General features: G+C 50.9%; 1 protein-coding gene across 3 annotated transcripts in view; it reads left to right on the top strand.

The window, feature by feature from the left end:
* The window catches only part of ARNT2 (aryl hydrocarbon receptor nuclear translocator 2), a gene marked incomplete at both ends in the record, with an annotated part of 194,707 nt that overhangs the window by 64,900 nt on the left and 116,093 nt on the right, over window positions 1–13,714 (top strand). For 2 of the 3 annotated variants that reach the window (XM_082838442.1, XM_082838441.1), the window contains 2 exons: window positions 2,976–3,189; window positions 6,878–7,091. In XM_082838442.1, coding sequence (XP_082694568.1) covers window positions 2,976–3,189; window positions 6,878–7,091 — 428 coding nt within the window. The remainder of the gene's footprint in view (window positions 1–2,975; window positions 3,190–6,877; window positions 7,092–13,714) is intronic. The other variant, XM_082838443.1, reaches the window with a different exon arrangement.

Raw genomic sequence — 13,714 nt, 5'->3', positions numbered from 1 at the left:
TTGACCTTCTGTTGATAACTCAGTCGTATTTCATGAAACGATTGGAGCATTTTCTGCACTGGTCAGTCAATACAGTCGGTTTTAAACAGTTGCCCTCACGTCTCCATCAAGCACCTGATGTCATGAGTTGGGTTTATCCAGTGCAGGGATGAAATTCCTTTAGATCCATGTTTAAGAACTTCACAAAGACTCTTCCCCCCAGATGTTTACAAGGCGAGATGGTCTGTGGCTCTTTTGGAAATAGGATCAGAAGCAGGCGTGCCCTGGTCCAGTCTTGGCGCGGTTGCTGTGGTAACTAGCCAGGGGCTTGGACTTGGCCCTGTGGGTTTGGGGCATCACTGAAGGGCTGGAAAGGGAAGAGCTGGGTTTGCGTCTTTAGAAATATCCGCCCAGTCACAGCACACAGACTGAACTGAGGGCGATGAGATGAAAGAGGTGGCCAGACTGCGGAGGCTGGGGGCACCGAGGTGAGGGGGTGAGAAGTGGTACCAGCCGGTGGGCGTGGGCCGGGAGAAGGTAGAAGAGAACCGGGAGGTAATTAGGAAAGATCTGACGCAGACCGAGTGTGAGGGGAAGAAGCACTTCACTGTGGGCTGCCCTGAAGGTGAGGAAGAGGGGACAGCGCATTCCTGTGCCGTGAGGCGAGTGAAGGAGCTGAGCGCCTGCTGAAACACAGGGCGGAAAAGTGGGTGGGCCCTGACTTGGGGTGCAGGGGGGGGTCCTAAAAATCAAGCTGAGGAGGTGGAACTTAGACGGCAAGCCGTAGGAGCAAGTTAGGGTTCGGGAGTGTCTCTGAGCAGGAGATACGGGGAAGCATGTCCAGGGCCCCCCGGCAGGGATGTGCATCCCTCATCGTAATGTACTGTTCCTGCGTGGCCAGAGTTTCTGTCCGAGACACCCTTCAGCAGTCCCAGGCAGCGTTCTCTGCACACCATCTCCGCTCCTGTCTGCCTCGATGAGGTGCAGGCTGGCAGGGTGGAGAGCACGCCCCCGAGCCAGCTCACCCAGGCCCTCCCGATGCACAGTGCACAGTGGGCCAGCGGCTCCAGGCCACCTGTGACAGGTGTGTGTGGAGGGCACAAGTGGGTGATGGTGATGAAGACTGGGGCACACAGGAGTCCCCTGACCAATTGCCCCCTTCTCCCCACTGCCCCGTCTCTGTGATGGACCCCCTCTGCTTGGTTGTCTTTACTCTCTCCACAGTATACGAGCCCCTGCCCAGGAACCTGAGAGCCGAGAGCCGTTTCTCCTGAACAGCGGGCATCCTCCCTTGCCCCGTGCAGCAGGGGTGCTTGGGCTGCCTCCGGCTGTTTCCTGTGCTCCCTAGTCCGCTGCCAAGGGCCCTCACTATGGGCAGGAGGGGAGACCTTGCCCCAGGAGTCCCCTTGCTGGCCTCAGCTGCCCTCTCCTTCTGCCTCCCCGCAGGACTCACCCACCTCCGAACCTCTCCCCAGCAGCCCGCTGAGGGGCGTGGGAGACCCAGGCCCTGTTACCAGCCCAGCTTCTCACGCTCCTGGTTGCTCGGCCCTCTCCTCCAAGCCGCAGGACCGCCCCTGCACCCAGGCCTGTCTGCTCCTGCCCACAGAGGCTGCATCCCCATTCCAGCCCTTTCTTTGATCCTGCTGATTCTCCCCCCAGAATACGCCCCCTTTACCTGCTCCCTCCCAGCTCCTCCCCCAGCCCTTCCAGGAGCACCTCCCCCTCTCCTCTCTTATTCTCTCCTGGGGTCTTTACTTTCCATGTGCCTCTGGGAGCATTTAATCCCAACCTGCCTTCATTTCTACTATGCAAGGTGATGTTTTACCATCCTAACTGGTACTTAGCTGCTTTAGGATAGGAGCGGGGCATTCCCTGGTTCCTTCGTCCCCTCCCCCTTGTGCGCCCGGCTCAGTGCTTTTTGTATAGAAGATGCTCACCGGGCCGCCCGGGTTAGCTCCTCCTCCTTGGTTTGTTCGCGTGTTCACGTGACCCCTGCCTGTGATCAGGCCTGCCTGGCGTCTGCTCCCAACCTGGGAGGGTGGGATGCGAAGCCCCATGGATACATGCAGTGTGTGAGGCAGCCTTGCCTGGGGTGCTTCCTTTCTTGCTTAGTGTCACCCTCATACTTTGAGCACCTGTGAAACCCTAAATCCTACAACAGACGTGTGATGTACTTTTAGACAGTTCTTTTATCCAAGGTGACAGCTTTGTCTCAGTGTCGTTGAACTGGGTTGGCTGTCACTCCCTTTCAAGCCTAGAGGTGATAATCTCGAGACAGAAACATGCTATCATCCCTTTTGCTAGTTTAGCATCTTAACACGTCAGCGAGGGTTGCTCTCAGAATTCCTGGCAGCGCTGGGCTTTTTAATTGGCTCTCCGTTGTTTAGTGAGCGGGATGCACCTGTTCTGTTACTAAGCTGCAGAAAATGTGCAGCACATAGTGCAAAGGCTTGTTCACAACTTGACGTGACGTAGGTCTGTGGCGTGGCTGTTCAGTGACACCAAGAATGGCAAAGCTAGACATGTTTCTCACTGCGGGTCAAAGTAAACCACGTATTTGAGCAGATGGTAACTACATTCGGTGTGTGTGCACGTGTGTGTGTGCACGCACACGTAGCATGTACAGATCCGTGGGTGTACATGGAAAGCATGTTGAGTTCACTTTGATGCCTGAAGGATAATGTCTTCATTCTTTATGCTTATTAAAAAGTACTTAGGTACATGGGAGCAGTGGAAAGCTTTGAGTACATATTTAGAGGTGAGTCTGAGGCATCTGTACAAGCCTGTCCCCACCCCACCCCCCGAGAAAGAAACTTGCTAATGTGTCGGGGAGCTGCTCTGCCCAAGATGTGTTCAAAGCCACTGAATTAGCCATTACGAGCTAGTCTTTTGATTACTTGGCATTAACGATGTACGTGCCGTTTTACACCGTCAGACAGTAACCCCCAGTCTGATCCTTCTCTTTCCCCCTCCCCTGATCTCGTGCTTTCGGGAAGAGAGAACCACAGTGAGATTGAAAGGAGGCGGCGGAACAAGATGACGCAGTACATCACCGAGCTCTCTGACATGGTCCCCACGTGCAGCGCGCTGGCCCGGAAGCCAGACAAGCTCACCATCCTGCGCATGGCCGTCTCGCACATGAAGTCCATGCGGGGCACCGGGAACAAGTCCACAGACGGCGCCTACAAGCCTTCATTCCTGACGGAGCAGGTACCCCGTTCGTCCCTCGCCTGCGTGCTTTTCTTCCCCGGTAATGGCATCATTGGAAGGGGAGAGAATGATTGACAGCATCGCCAAGATGAAATAAGCTACGTGGGGAAACAGGGTTAAAGGCTGAGGTAGGGACAAAACCAGGGGATTTTATTTCCATTCTTCACTAGGAAACGCTCTTCCAGGGGTGTTTGTCTGATTTTGCGTCCTCTGCTTTTTAAATTTCCCATGTACCTTAATAAGGCATCACTCAAAAAAAAGACATTGTGCTTAGCATGCTAATATAGGAAAAAGCCAAGCAAAACCACAGTTCTTCTGTGGTAGAATAGCGGTGGTGATCATGATGGCGATCAAAGTTTTGGTAGCCGTCACAACAATCATCGTGGCAAGGATCCTAACAGCCAGCACTTAGGCCTCTGCCCTGAGCCGGGGTCAAAGTCAGATCTTTCTGTGCAGGATTTCATTCAGTCCTTATTCTAGCCCAAGGAGGAAGCCTCTGTAATTCATCCCTGCTTTAGAGATGAGCAAGTGGACTGGAGGCTTAGAGAGTGTCAGTCCCCTGCTCAGTGGCGGGGCCAGGAGTTGACACAGGTTGGTCAGACCCCAAAACCATGTATTTAACAGCTGTACTAGGAGCTGCATAGTTGGGAAGAGCAAACCCAGGAAATGGTCAGTGGGAAGTATTTTGTAACTTGACCGTTTCCTGCGCTGGAAGGCCTGTGTTCTGGGTCACGGTTCTTCTCCATGTTGGTCAGTAGTAGCGCAGATCATCAGATGCCCTCAGCTTCTGTTTGCTCATCTGCGGATGAACATGAGCTCTCTGCTTTCCTGACTCTGAGGGGTGCTGCAGGATAAAGGAGACGATGGACTTGAGAGCACTTTGTATATGGTGCAGGCAGGGGAAAGGGAAGTGATGTGCTGTCGGGGATGCAGGTAGGAAGTGTTAGGTCTCGTCGGGGGCTTCTCGGGAGAGAGCTGGCCCTGGCAGGCTGCGAAGGAGCCCCAGAAGATGCACAGAAACGGGAGAGGAAGGGATTCGACACGAGCAGACCAGTGAGCACAGAGCCTTGGAGGAACGGGTGAGGAGGGCGTGTCCAGAGACAGAATCGTTTATTCTGCCAGTGTGAAGAATCTGTTCATGTCACAGGACTTAGGTTTAGAAAAAGAGCAAAGGGAGAGGAGCTAACATGTATTCCTGTGTGGCAGGCATTTTAGCAAGGGCTTGGGTCATCCCAGGGCCCACGTGTTCCTCACCTCGAGGTGTGAGGAGGTGTGGCAGCAGAGTGACCCTCGCTGGGAGACCACGGGGCCCGGTGGTCCAGGGCACAGGGCCCAGCCTCTTTCCACCTCTGTAAAAGGACCACAGTGATGGCTCCCACCTGGCAGGGCCGTGGAGACAGGTCAGGGAGGCAGCAGAGGAGAATGTTTAACACGGGGCTGCAGTGGAATGAAGGATGGAGAGCCGGCAGGTGAGCAGACAGAAATGTATTATGTGCCTCCTGACCACTAGGATCGTGAAAAGCTTTTTCTCTGCATTTCTTTAATCCTTACGTGGACCTGCCAGGGTCCATATTTGACATTAATCTCTTTACCTGTAAGTGACTGAGGATTAAGAAAGTGAAGAGAAGAGAGAAGGCAGTTATGCAAGTTACATGAGTCCTCCCCATCTTTCTCTCTCGGTTCCCAGGTAGGTTGTTGATGACAACAACAGCTACAAGTGTTAAGCGCCTACTGTGTGCCAAGCCTTTACTAAGTCCTTCACGTGTAAGATCTCACTGAACCTCACAGAATCTCACTGAAAAAAACGTGTGAAAAAATGGAAGGCGAAGATGCTCAGTAGGGAGCCCAGACTTGCACGGTGAAGTGGAAGGGCCATAGCTGATGGTCTCCTTTCATGCCACAGTCCGTGCCTTTAGACCTAACTGTTGGCTTAACTGGAGAATACAGGCAAGGCTCATTCTGGATTCGGGGCACAGGACCTTGGTCATGAGTGACGTGCTCCCAGAAGACAAAAACCGGGGAGGAGGGTGTAGAAGGAGGGGCCCGTGATGAGGGTGAGGCTCTGTTCCATAAGCCCTTCCCACAGTCCTTGCAAAAGGGCTGAAACTGTGAAAACCTACGTGGAGGCATCAGCGTCCACTTCCTCTCCTCCAAAGACAGAGAATTCTCTACTTTCCCAGACAACCTGTTTCATTTTTTACAGTCCTTCCTGTTGGCAAGATCTTCTCCATACTGAAAGTAAAACCGCTGACCCAATCTTCTGAACCGAGTAAGCATCTAAGAGACATGGAACAGCAGAAGGCCAAGCAAGAGAAATGGACAAAATAAACTTTTCCTTAAAAAGATGCTTGTACAGCCTGCTTCCAGCCTAGATTCCCAGACAGAGGATGTTACAGTTCTGACTCGGCCAAGGGCTCAGAGACGCTGGCGAATCTCCCCAGTTTCTGCTCCCCAGCAGACACATTTTCTAATTTTCGGGCTTTTGGAGCCCCCTCGGGACGGGCACTGAGGGTGGGGTCAGATGCTCTAGACTCCACGTCTTTTGCCTCCATGCAGATGGCCCTCACTCTGTTGTTACAGAGGGGCTTCCACCTAAGATTACACGTGAACAAAGGATTCCCAGCAAAAAGTGCTTGCCAACCACTGACTGGAAGGATCCCTTTGTTCTTTGGGCCCTGAGCAGTGTGTGAGGTTGTTAGAGAGGCGGCTGTGGACCCCAGCACACGGGGAAGAGATAGCCCCCCAACTCCTGCAGGAACGGAGCCCCTTTCATTCAGCAGGAAAGGGCTCCTGAGCTTGATGGGAGAATGACAGGGTAGGTAGCCACACCTCAGCTGCCTTCAGGCCCTGCAAAGAGAAGACTTTATAACAAAGTTGACTTTGCCCCCTCTATGTCCCTCTCGGGATGATGGCCAGGCTTCCTGCCGCCCATTCATTGATCCCAAGCAGCTTCCTTCCTGCCTTCACTGACAGTCATGAGCTCTGTGAGTGTGACTCCAGGGCTGGTGCAGTCAGCCTCTCTTCTCACTGTAAAGTGACATGGACAATGCTAGGTGCCCTGCCACCTTCTGGGATTACTCTGAGAGTCTGTTGAGATGTTGGCTGTCAAGGAGTCCTGAAAATTTGACAGACATGCAGATGTAAGGTGATACTCTTACATCTGCCGCCAGCATTCAGCTCAGAAAGGAAGGAAGAGAAGAAGAATGAGTGCACTCTGAGTGTGGCAGGTGGTGGCTGGGGAGACACCTGGTGCCTTTCCTTCTCTCCTTCCACTTTCCCATGGTCCCTCCCTCCCTTCCATGAGCCCCGTGTGTACCGGGCCCTTCTGCTCCAATGACATGACTGCAGTTTGAATATGTAGGTGAGGCCATTCACACCTCTGACAACCCAACGCCTCCCTGGTGATCACTTCTTGCTCTCTCATTCCCCTGGGCTGGAAATTTCCTCTCTCCCTAAGAAAGGGCTGGTTAAGACAGGGTTAACAGTGTTTGGAGTAGCTGTATCTTAGGGCTAGTATAAGCTTCGTGCATTTTTACAGCTCATTTTTCCAAAACAAACAAACAAAAGCCCCAAAACTGTTTGTGTATCACAATGAATTTCTGAATAAAAGTTGAAGGTTGCTAATAAGACTATTTAATTGGCCTGGGTTTGTCCATGCTTGGTCCTAATCATGATTTTTTCTTCCCAGGAACTGAAGCATCTCATCCTTGAAGCAGCTGATGGATTTCTGTTTGTAGTGGCGGCTGAGACGGGGAGAGTGATTTATGTGTCTGACTCCGTTACCCCCGTGCTGAACCAGCCCCAGTCAGAGTGGTTTGGGAGCACCCTCTATGAACAGGTGCATCCTGACGATGTGGAGAAGCTGAGAGAGCAGCTGTGCACCTCAGAAAACTCAATGACAGGTCAGTGTAGCTCTCTCTCTCTCTCTCTCAAGACTTTTCCCTGGAGAAAAATTTCTTTCATTAAACGTATCAGGAAGCTGGAGGTCAGAAAAAATTGCCTACAGGTGAGGGATGTATTTGACTTAGCTTGTGTAATAGCTTCATTCATCCTGTAATGTTTTAAAACTTCATTTTTAATACATCATTTGTTTCCTATATTTTACCTGCAATTAGGGCATGTCGCCCCTAGGAAGCGCTCTTGACACATTAGTCACAAGCACATGCTCTGAAATGAGGGTTATGCCTCAAGTGCATGATTATTTGTGAACCTGATTATAGGCACTGATTTCCCAGACCTTACTTACCAGAAATGAAATTTCTCATTGACACGTTTAAATACAGTCAGCTCTGCTCTAACCCAAAATGCACGTCATAAAAATCACTGCAGTAAACAGAATCATGAAACAAAACCCACAGGGCTTAGTGGGAGAAAGTGGGCTGGGAACACAACACTCAAAAATTTGTCAGTGACAGGTAAGAACAAAACTAGGAACCTGATAAAAATGGGAGCACGGCTTGACACATTCGATGGTTAAGAAATTTATAAATATCACCATAAATATGACACTTGACCTTGAAACTGACTTGAAGTTTACTTATGGAAGCGAGCCTCAGAAGGGCTGCCACTTGGGTGTTCCTGTGAAATGGTGCAAGGACAGTCATGTGAAATCAGGCAGAAATCAAAAACTGTAACACAGATGTTGGACAGGTTACGGCTCATAACACACACGGTAAATTGAGGCGGCTGCTGTGTGCCTGAGTGTGTGCATTTTGTGAATTCCTATGTGGCTGAGTTCAGCTGGGTGCAGTTTTCTGTGTTCATCTAGTATGTCTTGCAGATGAAGTCATGCATAAGCAAACACAAAATTCACATTCTGCTCAAATTGTCCCCCAATGGATCAATGGCACTGGAACAGGTTTGTATTTTCAAAACAAGCATTATAGTAGAGCTGACTTATACCATGATGCTTGCATTCCACTTTATGATAGATCTGTTTGTGCAGTGGTGTTCTTCCTGCCACACTGAGAGCCACTGGATTCTCATCCACTTCTGTGTCTGCCTGCAGAGCCTTACTCGGTGCTTGGCATGCAGTAGGCATTCAGCAGAAGCCTGGTGAGCAAATGAGGCAGTGCTTTGCTCATTGTGTAGTAGTCTGCTAGGGCTGCCATAACAAAGTACCACAGACTGAGTGGCTTAAACAACTGACATTGATTTTCTCACAGTTTTGGAGGCTGAAAGTCCAAGATCAAGGTGTTGACAGGTTTGGTTTCTGGTGAGACCTCTCTCCCAGGCCTGTAGACGGCCGCCTTCTCACTCTGTGCTCACATGGACTTTCCTCTGTGTCCACACATCTGTGGTGTCTCTCCCTCTTTATTTATTTATTTTTGGCTGCGTTGGGTCTTCGTTGCTGCGTGCGGGCTTTCTCTAGTTGCGGCGAGCAGGGGCAGCTCTTCGTTGTGGTGCGCAGGCTTCTCATTGCAGTGGCTTCTCTTGTTGCGGAGCACAGGGTCTAGGTGCATGGGCTCAGTAGTTGTGGCTTGCAGGTTGTAGGGCGCAGGCTCAGTAGTTGTGGCGCACAGGCTTAGTTGCTTCACGGCATGTGGGATCTTCCTGGACCAGGGCTCGAACCTGTGTCCCCTGCGTTGGCAGGCTGATTCTTAACCACTGCTCCACCAGGGAAGTCCCACTCCCTCTTTCTTCTTATAGGGACACCAGGCCTACTGGATTAGGGCCATACTCTTTTGACTTTATATGACTTTATTCACCTCCTTAAAGGCCCCGTGTCCAAATACAGTCACATTCTGAGGTTCTGGGGGGCTAGGATTTCAAGATATCAATTTACGGGGGACACAGTCCAGTCCATAACACCTATGATAAGACTGAATCAGATGTTGTCAAAAGTGACAGCAGTACCACTGTTTCTAAACGATAATAGTCATTTTCTCAGTGTTGGTTATCAATGATACATGAAAAGAAGGGAGAAGATAAAGGATTAAGGTGTGAGGACAGAGCCTACATTGTGCTTATCTCGTGTCTCCTGAAATGGTGACACGTGACCGTACTTGTAAAACAACGGCGCTGAAACAGACGCAAAGAAAGACGTGCTCTGCCATCCCCCAGCCTGGGGTGAATTAGAGAACTCCCTGTAGAAATCGTTGGGAACACACCTTGTAAAGTTAGATATCTGGGAGGGATGTGAAAGGGAAATAAAGCAGCCAGGAAGTGTTGGTTTGACAGCTGAAATCACCTTCTGTGGAAAGAGCTGTCTTTTTCCAGACTTCAGTGTTTGAACACAGGATGTGGCTTTTTGAAACCAGTCAGGAGACCCAGCTGGGGCAGTTGGTGGGGGAAGTGGTGGTCAAGGGCAGGTCAGGCTCTGGGTCAAGGGTTTAGCCAGCGGGCTCACCAGAGTTGGGTGGACACTTCTGTGTGTGGGAAGTCTTAATGTGTCTGGCAATGTTTAAAGGGGCAGAGTGAACCACATTTGGACAGAAATGTCCCTGGAGTGGACCCTGGATGGTGGCCTTGGCATCCTTCACCTCCAAAAAGTTCCTTGTGCTCTTTCGTGGCTTTTTTTCTTTTTCCTTTCCTCTCTTCCTTCCTTTCTTTCTTCCTCCCTTCTTCCCTCCCTACCTCCCTTCCTTCCTCTCTCTCCTTTTTTTTCTTTTTATTTTCTAAGAACGCTGAACACGAGATCCCTCCTTACTCCATTTTAAAGTGCACGTTACTGCATCCTTAACTATAGGTACAGTATTGAAAGCAGATCTCTAGAACGTACTCATCTTGCATAACTGAAACTTTATACCCATTAAGCACAAACTCCCCATTTCCCCTTCCCGCCAGCCCCTGGTAACCACCATTCCCCTCTCTGCCTCGATGAGTTTGACCACTTTAGGCACCTCGTATAAGAGGAATCAGGCAGTATTTGTCCTTCTGTGACTGGCTCATTTCACTTAGCATACTGTCATCTAGGTCCAAACCTATTGTCGCAAATGGTAGGACTAACCTCTTTAAGTCTGGATAATGTTCCATTGTATGTATAGACCACATTTTCTTTATCCATTCATCTGTCAACGGTCATTTGGACTGTTTCTGTATCTTGGCTATTGTGAACAACGCTGCAGTGGACGTGGGAGTGCAGATAGCTCTTTGAGATCCTGCTTGCAGTCCTTTTGGATATACACTATAGCCAGAAGTGGGGCTGCTCCCAGGCAGGGTTGATTCTCACCCAGGCTCTCCTCATATAACAAAAAAGGTGTTTACTAGAAGCTCTAAGTTTATGTTCTGCTAGCTTTGCAACACCAGCAGAAGCTGTTAGCCTTCCCAGTACTTCCAGCAAATGTCCCAGGATTGGCTCTCTTGGACCAGCTTGGGACACATGCTCTGCCCTGTTCCGGTGGCTAGGGAGTCTGAGCCAGGGTGTGAGGCCGGCTTCTCCATCCAGGGCACTTGGACCCAAGAGGTGGGGAGATGGGATTTCCCAGAGGAAATTAGCGCAGTCACTAAAAGTTGGCCCTGGCTGGGAGAGCCAGGCTCTGGGCGTTAGAAGTGATGCCCATGGGGAAAGATGGGCGTTCTCCTGGAGAACGGGGAGCACCTTCTCCTCTTACTGGGAATGCTGGGGATATTGGGGTTAAAGGATTCTGAGCTGAAGATGGAGCCAGTGTCAGGTATGAGGGAGGGCAGTGATCAGGTAAAAGTTTGATGGCGGGAGGGGCTGCAGAAATAATTACTGTGGGTCTTGGAGTGACCTGAGCCCCAGCTTACTGTGTGGAAGGAGAGGAACCAAGGAGAGGCCCAGGCTTTCTAGTTGGTGGCAGAGCCTCTGACTATAACTGGATGTGCCCAAGGGGTGGGGTCAGAGGGCAAGCAGCTCAGAGACCTGCCCAGCAGAGTGCAGAGAGAGGGAGTCCTTCTCTGTATCTTCCATGATCTATCCCAAGACCCCACCCACTCACCACCACTCTGGAAAGCGCTGATCCTGGCGAGCAGAAACTGGAAACGCCTCGTCAGTGACGCTGTGCTGCGCAGGAAGTGCCTGGTGGCCCCGGCTGGGAAGCGGACGTGGAAGAGGATAACCCGTGGCCTCGTCAAGACTAGGTTTATTTGGCCCATTTCCCCACTCTGCTCTTCTGTGGCTCTGTTTCTGCTTGACTGTTCCTTCATTCAGAGAATTGGGTCAGCCTTTTGGTTCAGTATAGGGAAGAACTTTGCAATAGTTAGAACTGTCCAAAGGCACAAAGAGTGTAAAGCCAAGTTTGGATTAACCTTCCTTCCTTCCTTCCTTCCTTCCTTCCTTCCTTCCTTCCTTCCTTCCTTCCGTCCTCCCTTCCTCCCTCCCTCCCTCCCTCCCTCCCTCTCTTCCTTCCTTTCTTTTCTTTCCTTCTTTCCTCTTTCCCCCTCTTTCTTTATCCAGTCACTACTTTTTAAAAATCATTGGGGACTTCCCTGGTGGCGCAGTGGTTAAGACGCTGTGCTCCCAACGCAGGGGGCCCGGGTTCACTCCCTGTTCAGGGAACTAGATCCCACATGCATGCCGCAACTAAGAGTTCGCACGCCACAACTAAGGACCCTGCCTGCCGCAACCAACACCTGGTGAACCAAATAAATAAGTAAATAAGTATTTTTTAAAAAAAGCATTTATTCATTCATTCAACCATTACCTGTTTTGCATGGCCATAGAAAGGTCATTTGGGATGCAGCCTCTCCTTCCCAATCACCGACAGGAGTTTCCAGCTGTTGTTGAATGAATGGACCCCCATTTCTTAATTGTTCCAAATTATTTGTGATAATCTGGGGAGAGCCCCAGCCAGGTCGGTCCCTGAGGCCTTTGGCTGGAAAGCTCCAGTGCGTGATTCACATGTCCCAATCAGCTGTGATTAAGCTTCCCTATCTCCCCGAGAGCTTCGCTGGAGTCCAGAGATACTTTCAGCCTTGGATCACAGGATTTGGCCGGGCCGCGGTCCGGGCACAGATAGCAGCTCACCAGGAAGCCGCGCTCAGCCAGCTCTGCCGGCTGACCTGTCATCACGCTGTTTCTGGGAGAGGTTAAAGATGCTGCATCTGCTGTGCAGTCTCCCTGCTCGTCCGCGAGAGGGGGCGCCTTTGGGACCCATCGCACGTTTTGCTTTTATTTTCTCACTCAACCCTAACAGGGAACTATTAATAACTATAACAAACTCTCTTACATTCTGATAGCACGTTTTTACCACTTTAGTGGATGTGAACCCAGGCTGCACCTGCATCTCCTAAGAGCATCTTAGAAATCACAGGCCCCCTGGGCCTAGACTCAAGAGCTACATTTTAATGAGATCCCCAAGGGATTTACATGCACATTCTAGATTGAGAAGCCCTGAACTAAAGAATTTAGCAAGTTGTGGCTGGGGTCTTGCAGCTGCTGGGGTCGGGGACATCCTTCGACTGCTGGGGCCGGCAGGAAGCGGTGGGATTGGCCCCAGCGACCTCTGCTGCCCGTCTTGGGTTTGCCCAGCCCTCGGGCCCGAGGCCAGGCCTTTGGGGAGAGCAGTTGGAGGAGCAGCCCTTGGAGGCTTGATGCCCAGGGCACTGGCTGGCCAGGCAGGGGCATGAGCATGTACAGAGCAGCCTGCAGCCCTGGGACCTCGCTCTGCAGTCCACACATGGCAGACTCTCCACCAGGGTCAGGAGGAGGTTTGCAGGGTCGGCAGTTGGCATCCTCCCCTGCAGAAGAGGAGGAGAGCAAGGAGCTGAGGGCGGGCTCACACCGCGCCCTCGTGGACCCTCTGGAGCAGAAGCAAACTAGTTACGCGCGGCACTGCAGAGGACAGCGGGCCCGCCTGGGAAAAGAGCTGACGGCAGTCAGCATTCAGCCTCACCCACCCAAGGCAGCTGGGCCTCCGTCGTAACACTTTGCAAAGGAGGGCAAGGACGAAACTGTGTTGGACTCAGCCACGCAGCTGGGTCCTTCCGGGAAGAAGGTCAGGCCAATAATTGGTCCCCCAGGGGTCCCATGAAGTCCACCCCTGTGATATCAGCTCTGGAAAAATATAGTCTGTTTCCAAATGTCAGTCATGAAGGTAACTTCATGAAAACCGTACTTGCAAATCTATAGCTTATTTTCTTTGGAATAGAATAGCCACACTTAGGCCTTGGACTAACGCCAGACTCTGAACTCCTAAACACATTCATCAGTCCCTTTCTTGCCATATTAGGTAACGTAGATAAATGTGCCCCCCCAAAAAATCCTTATTTTATCTGAGTCAACTATTAACACTGTTATTGGGTTTCTGCTGTTTCGAAATAGAAATAAAGTGTTTTAGTGGCAAGCAAAGCATGTTTGTTTGATTCAGGCTCCTTAGAAATTGCCCAGTTGTGTAGTAAACACTTAGGGCACCGGAAACAGCGTTTAGAGTTGGGTTGCCAGAGGTGCTTGGTCAATGCACGTGAGAGCGCAATCGGAGAATCACGAGCTGGTTAGTTTCATGTCTTCCTAGTGACTTTTCCACTAGAAACCGCAACCTACTTAGATCTGTTATCCCAGATGTTTCTCTGGCGCCAGTTCAGTTCTTTCTCATTGTTAAATATTTATACAACCTGCCTTGTT

Source organism: Leucopleurus acutus (assembly GCF_964270905.1).
Source record: "Leucopleurus acutus genome assembly, chromosome: 1".
In the NCBI taxonomy this organism is placed as follows: domain Eukaryota; kingdom Metazoa; phylum Chordata; class Mammalia; order Artiodactyla; family Delphinidae; genus Leucopleurus; species Leucopleurus acutus.
The sequence above is the reverse complement of the archived record's forward strand: the minus strand, read 5'-3'. Positions and strand labels throughout refer to the sequence as shown.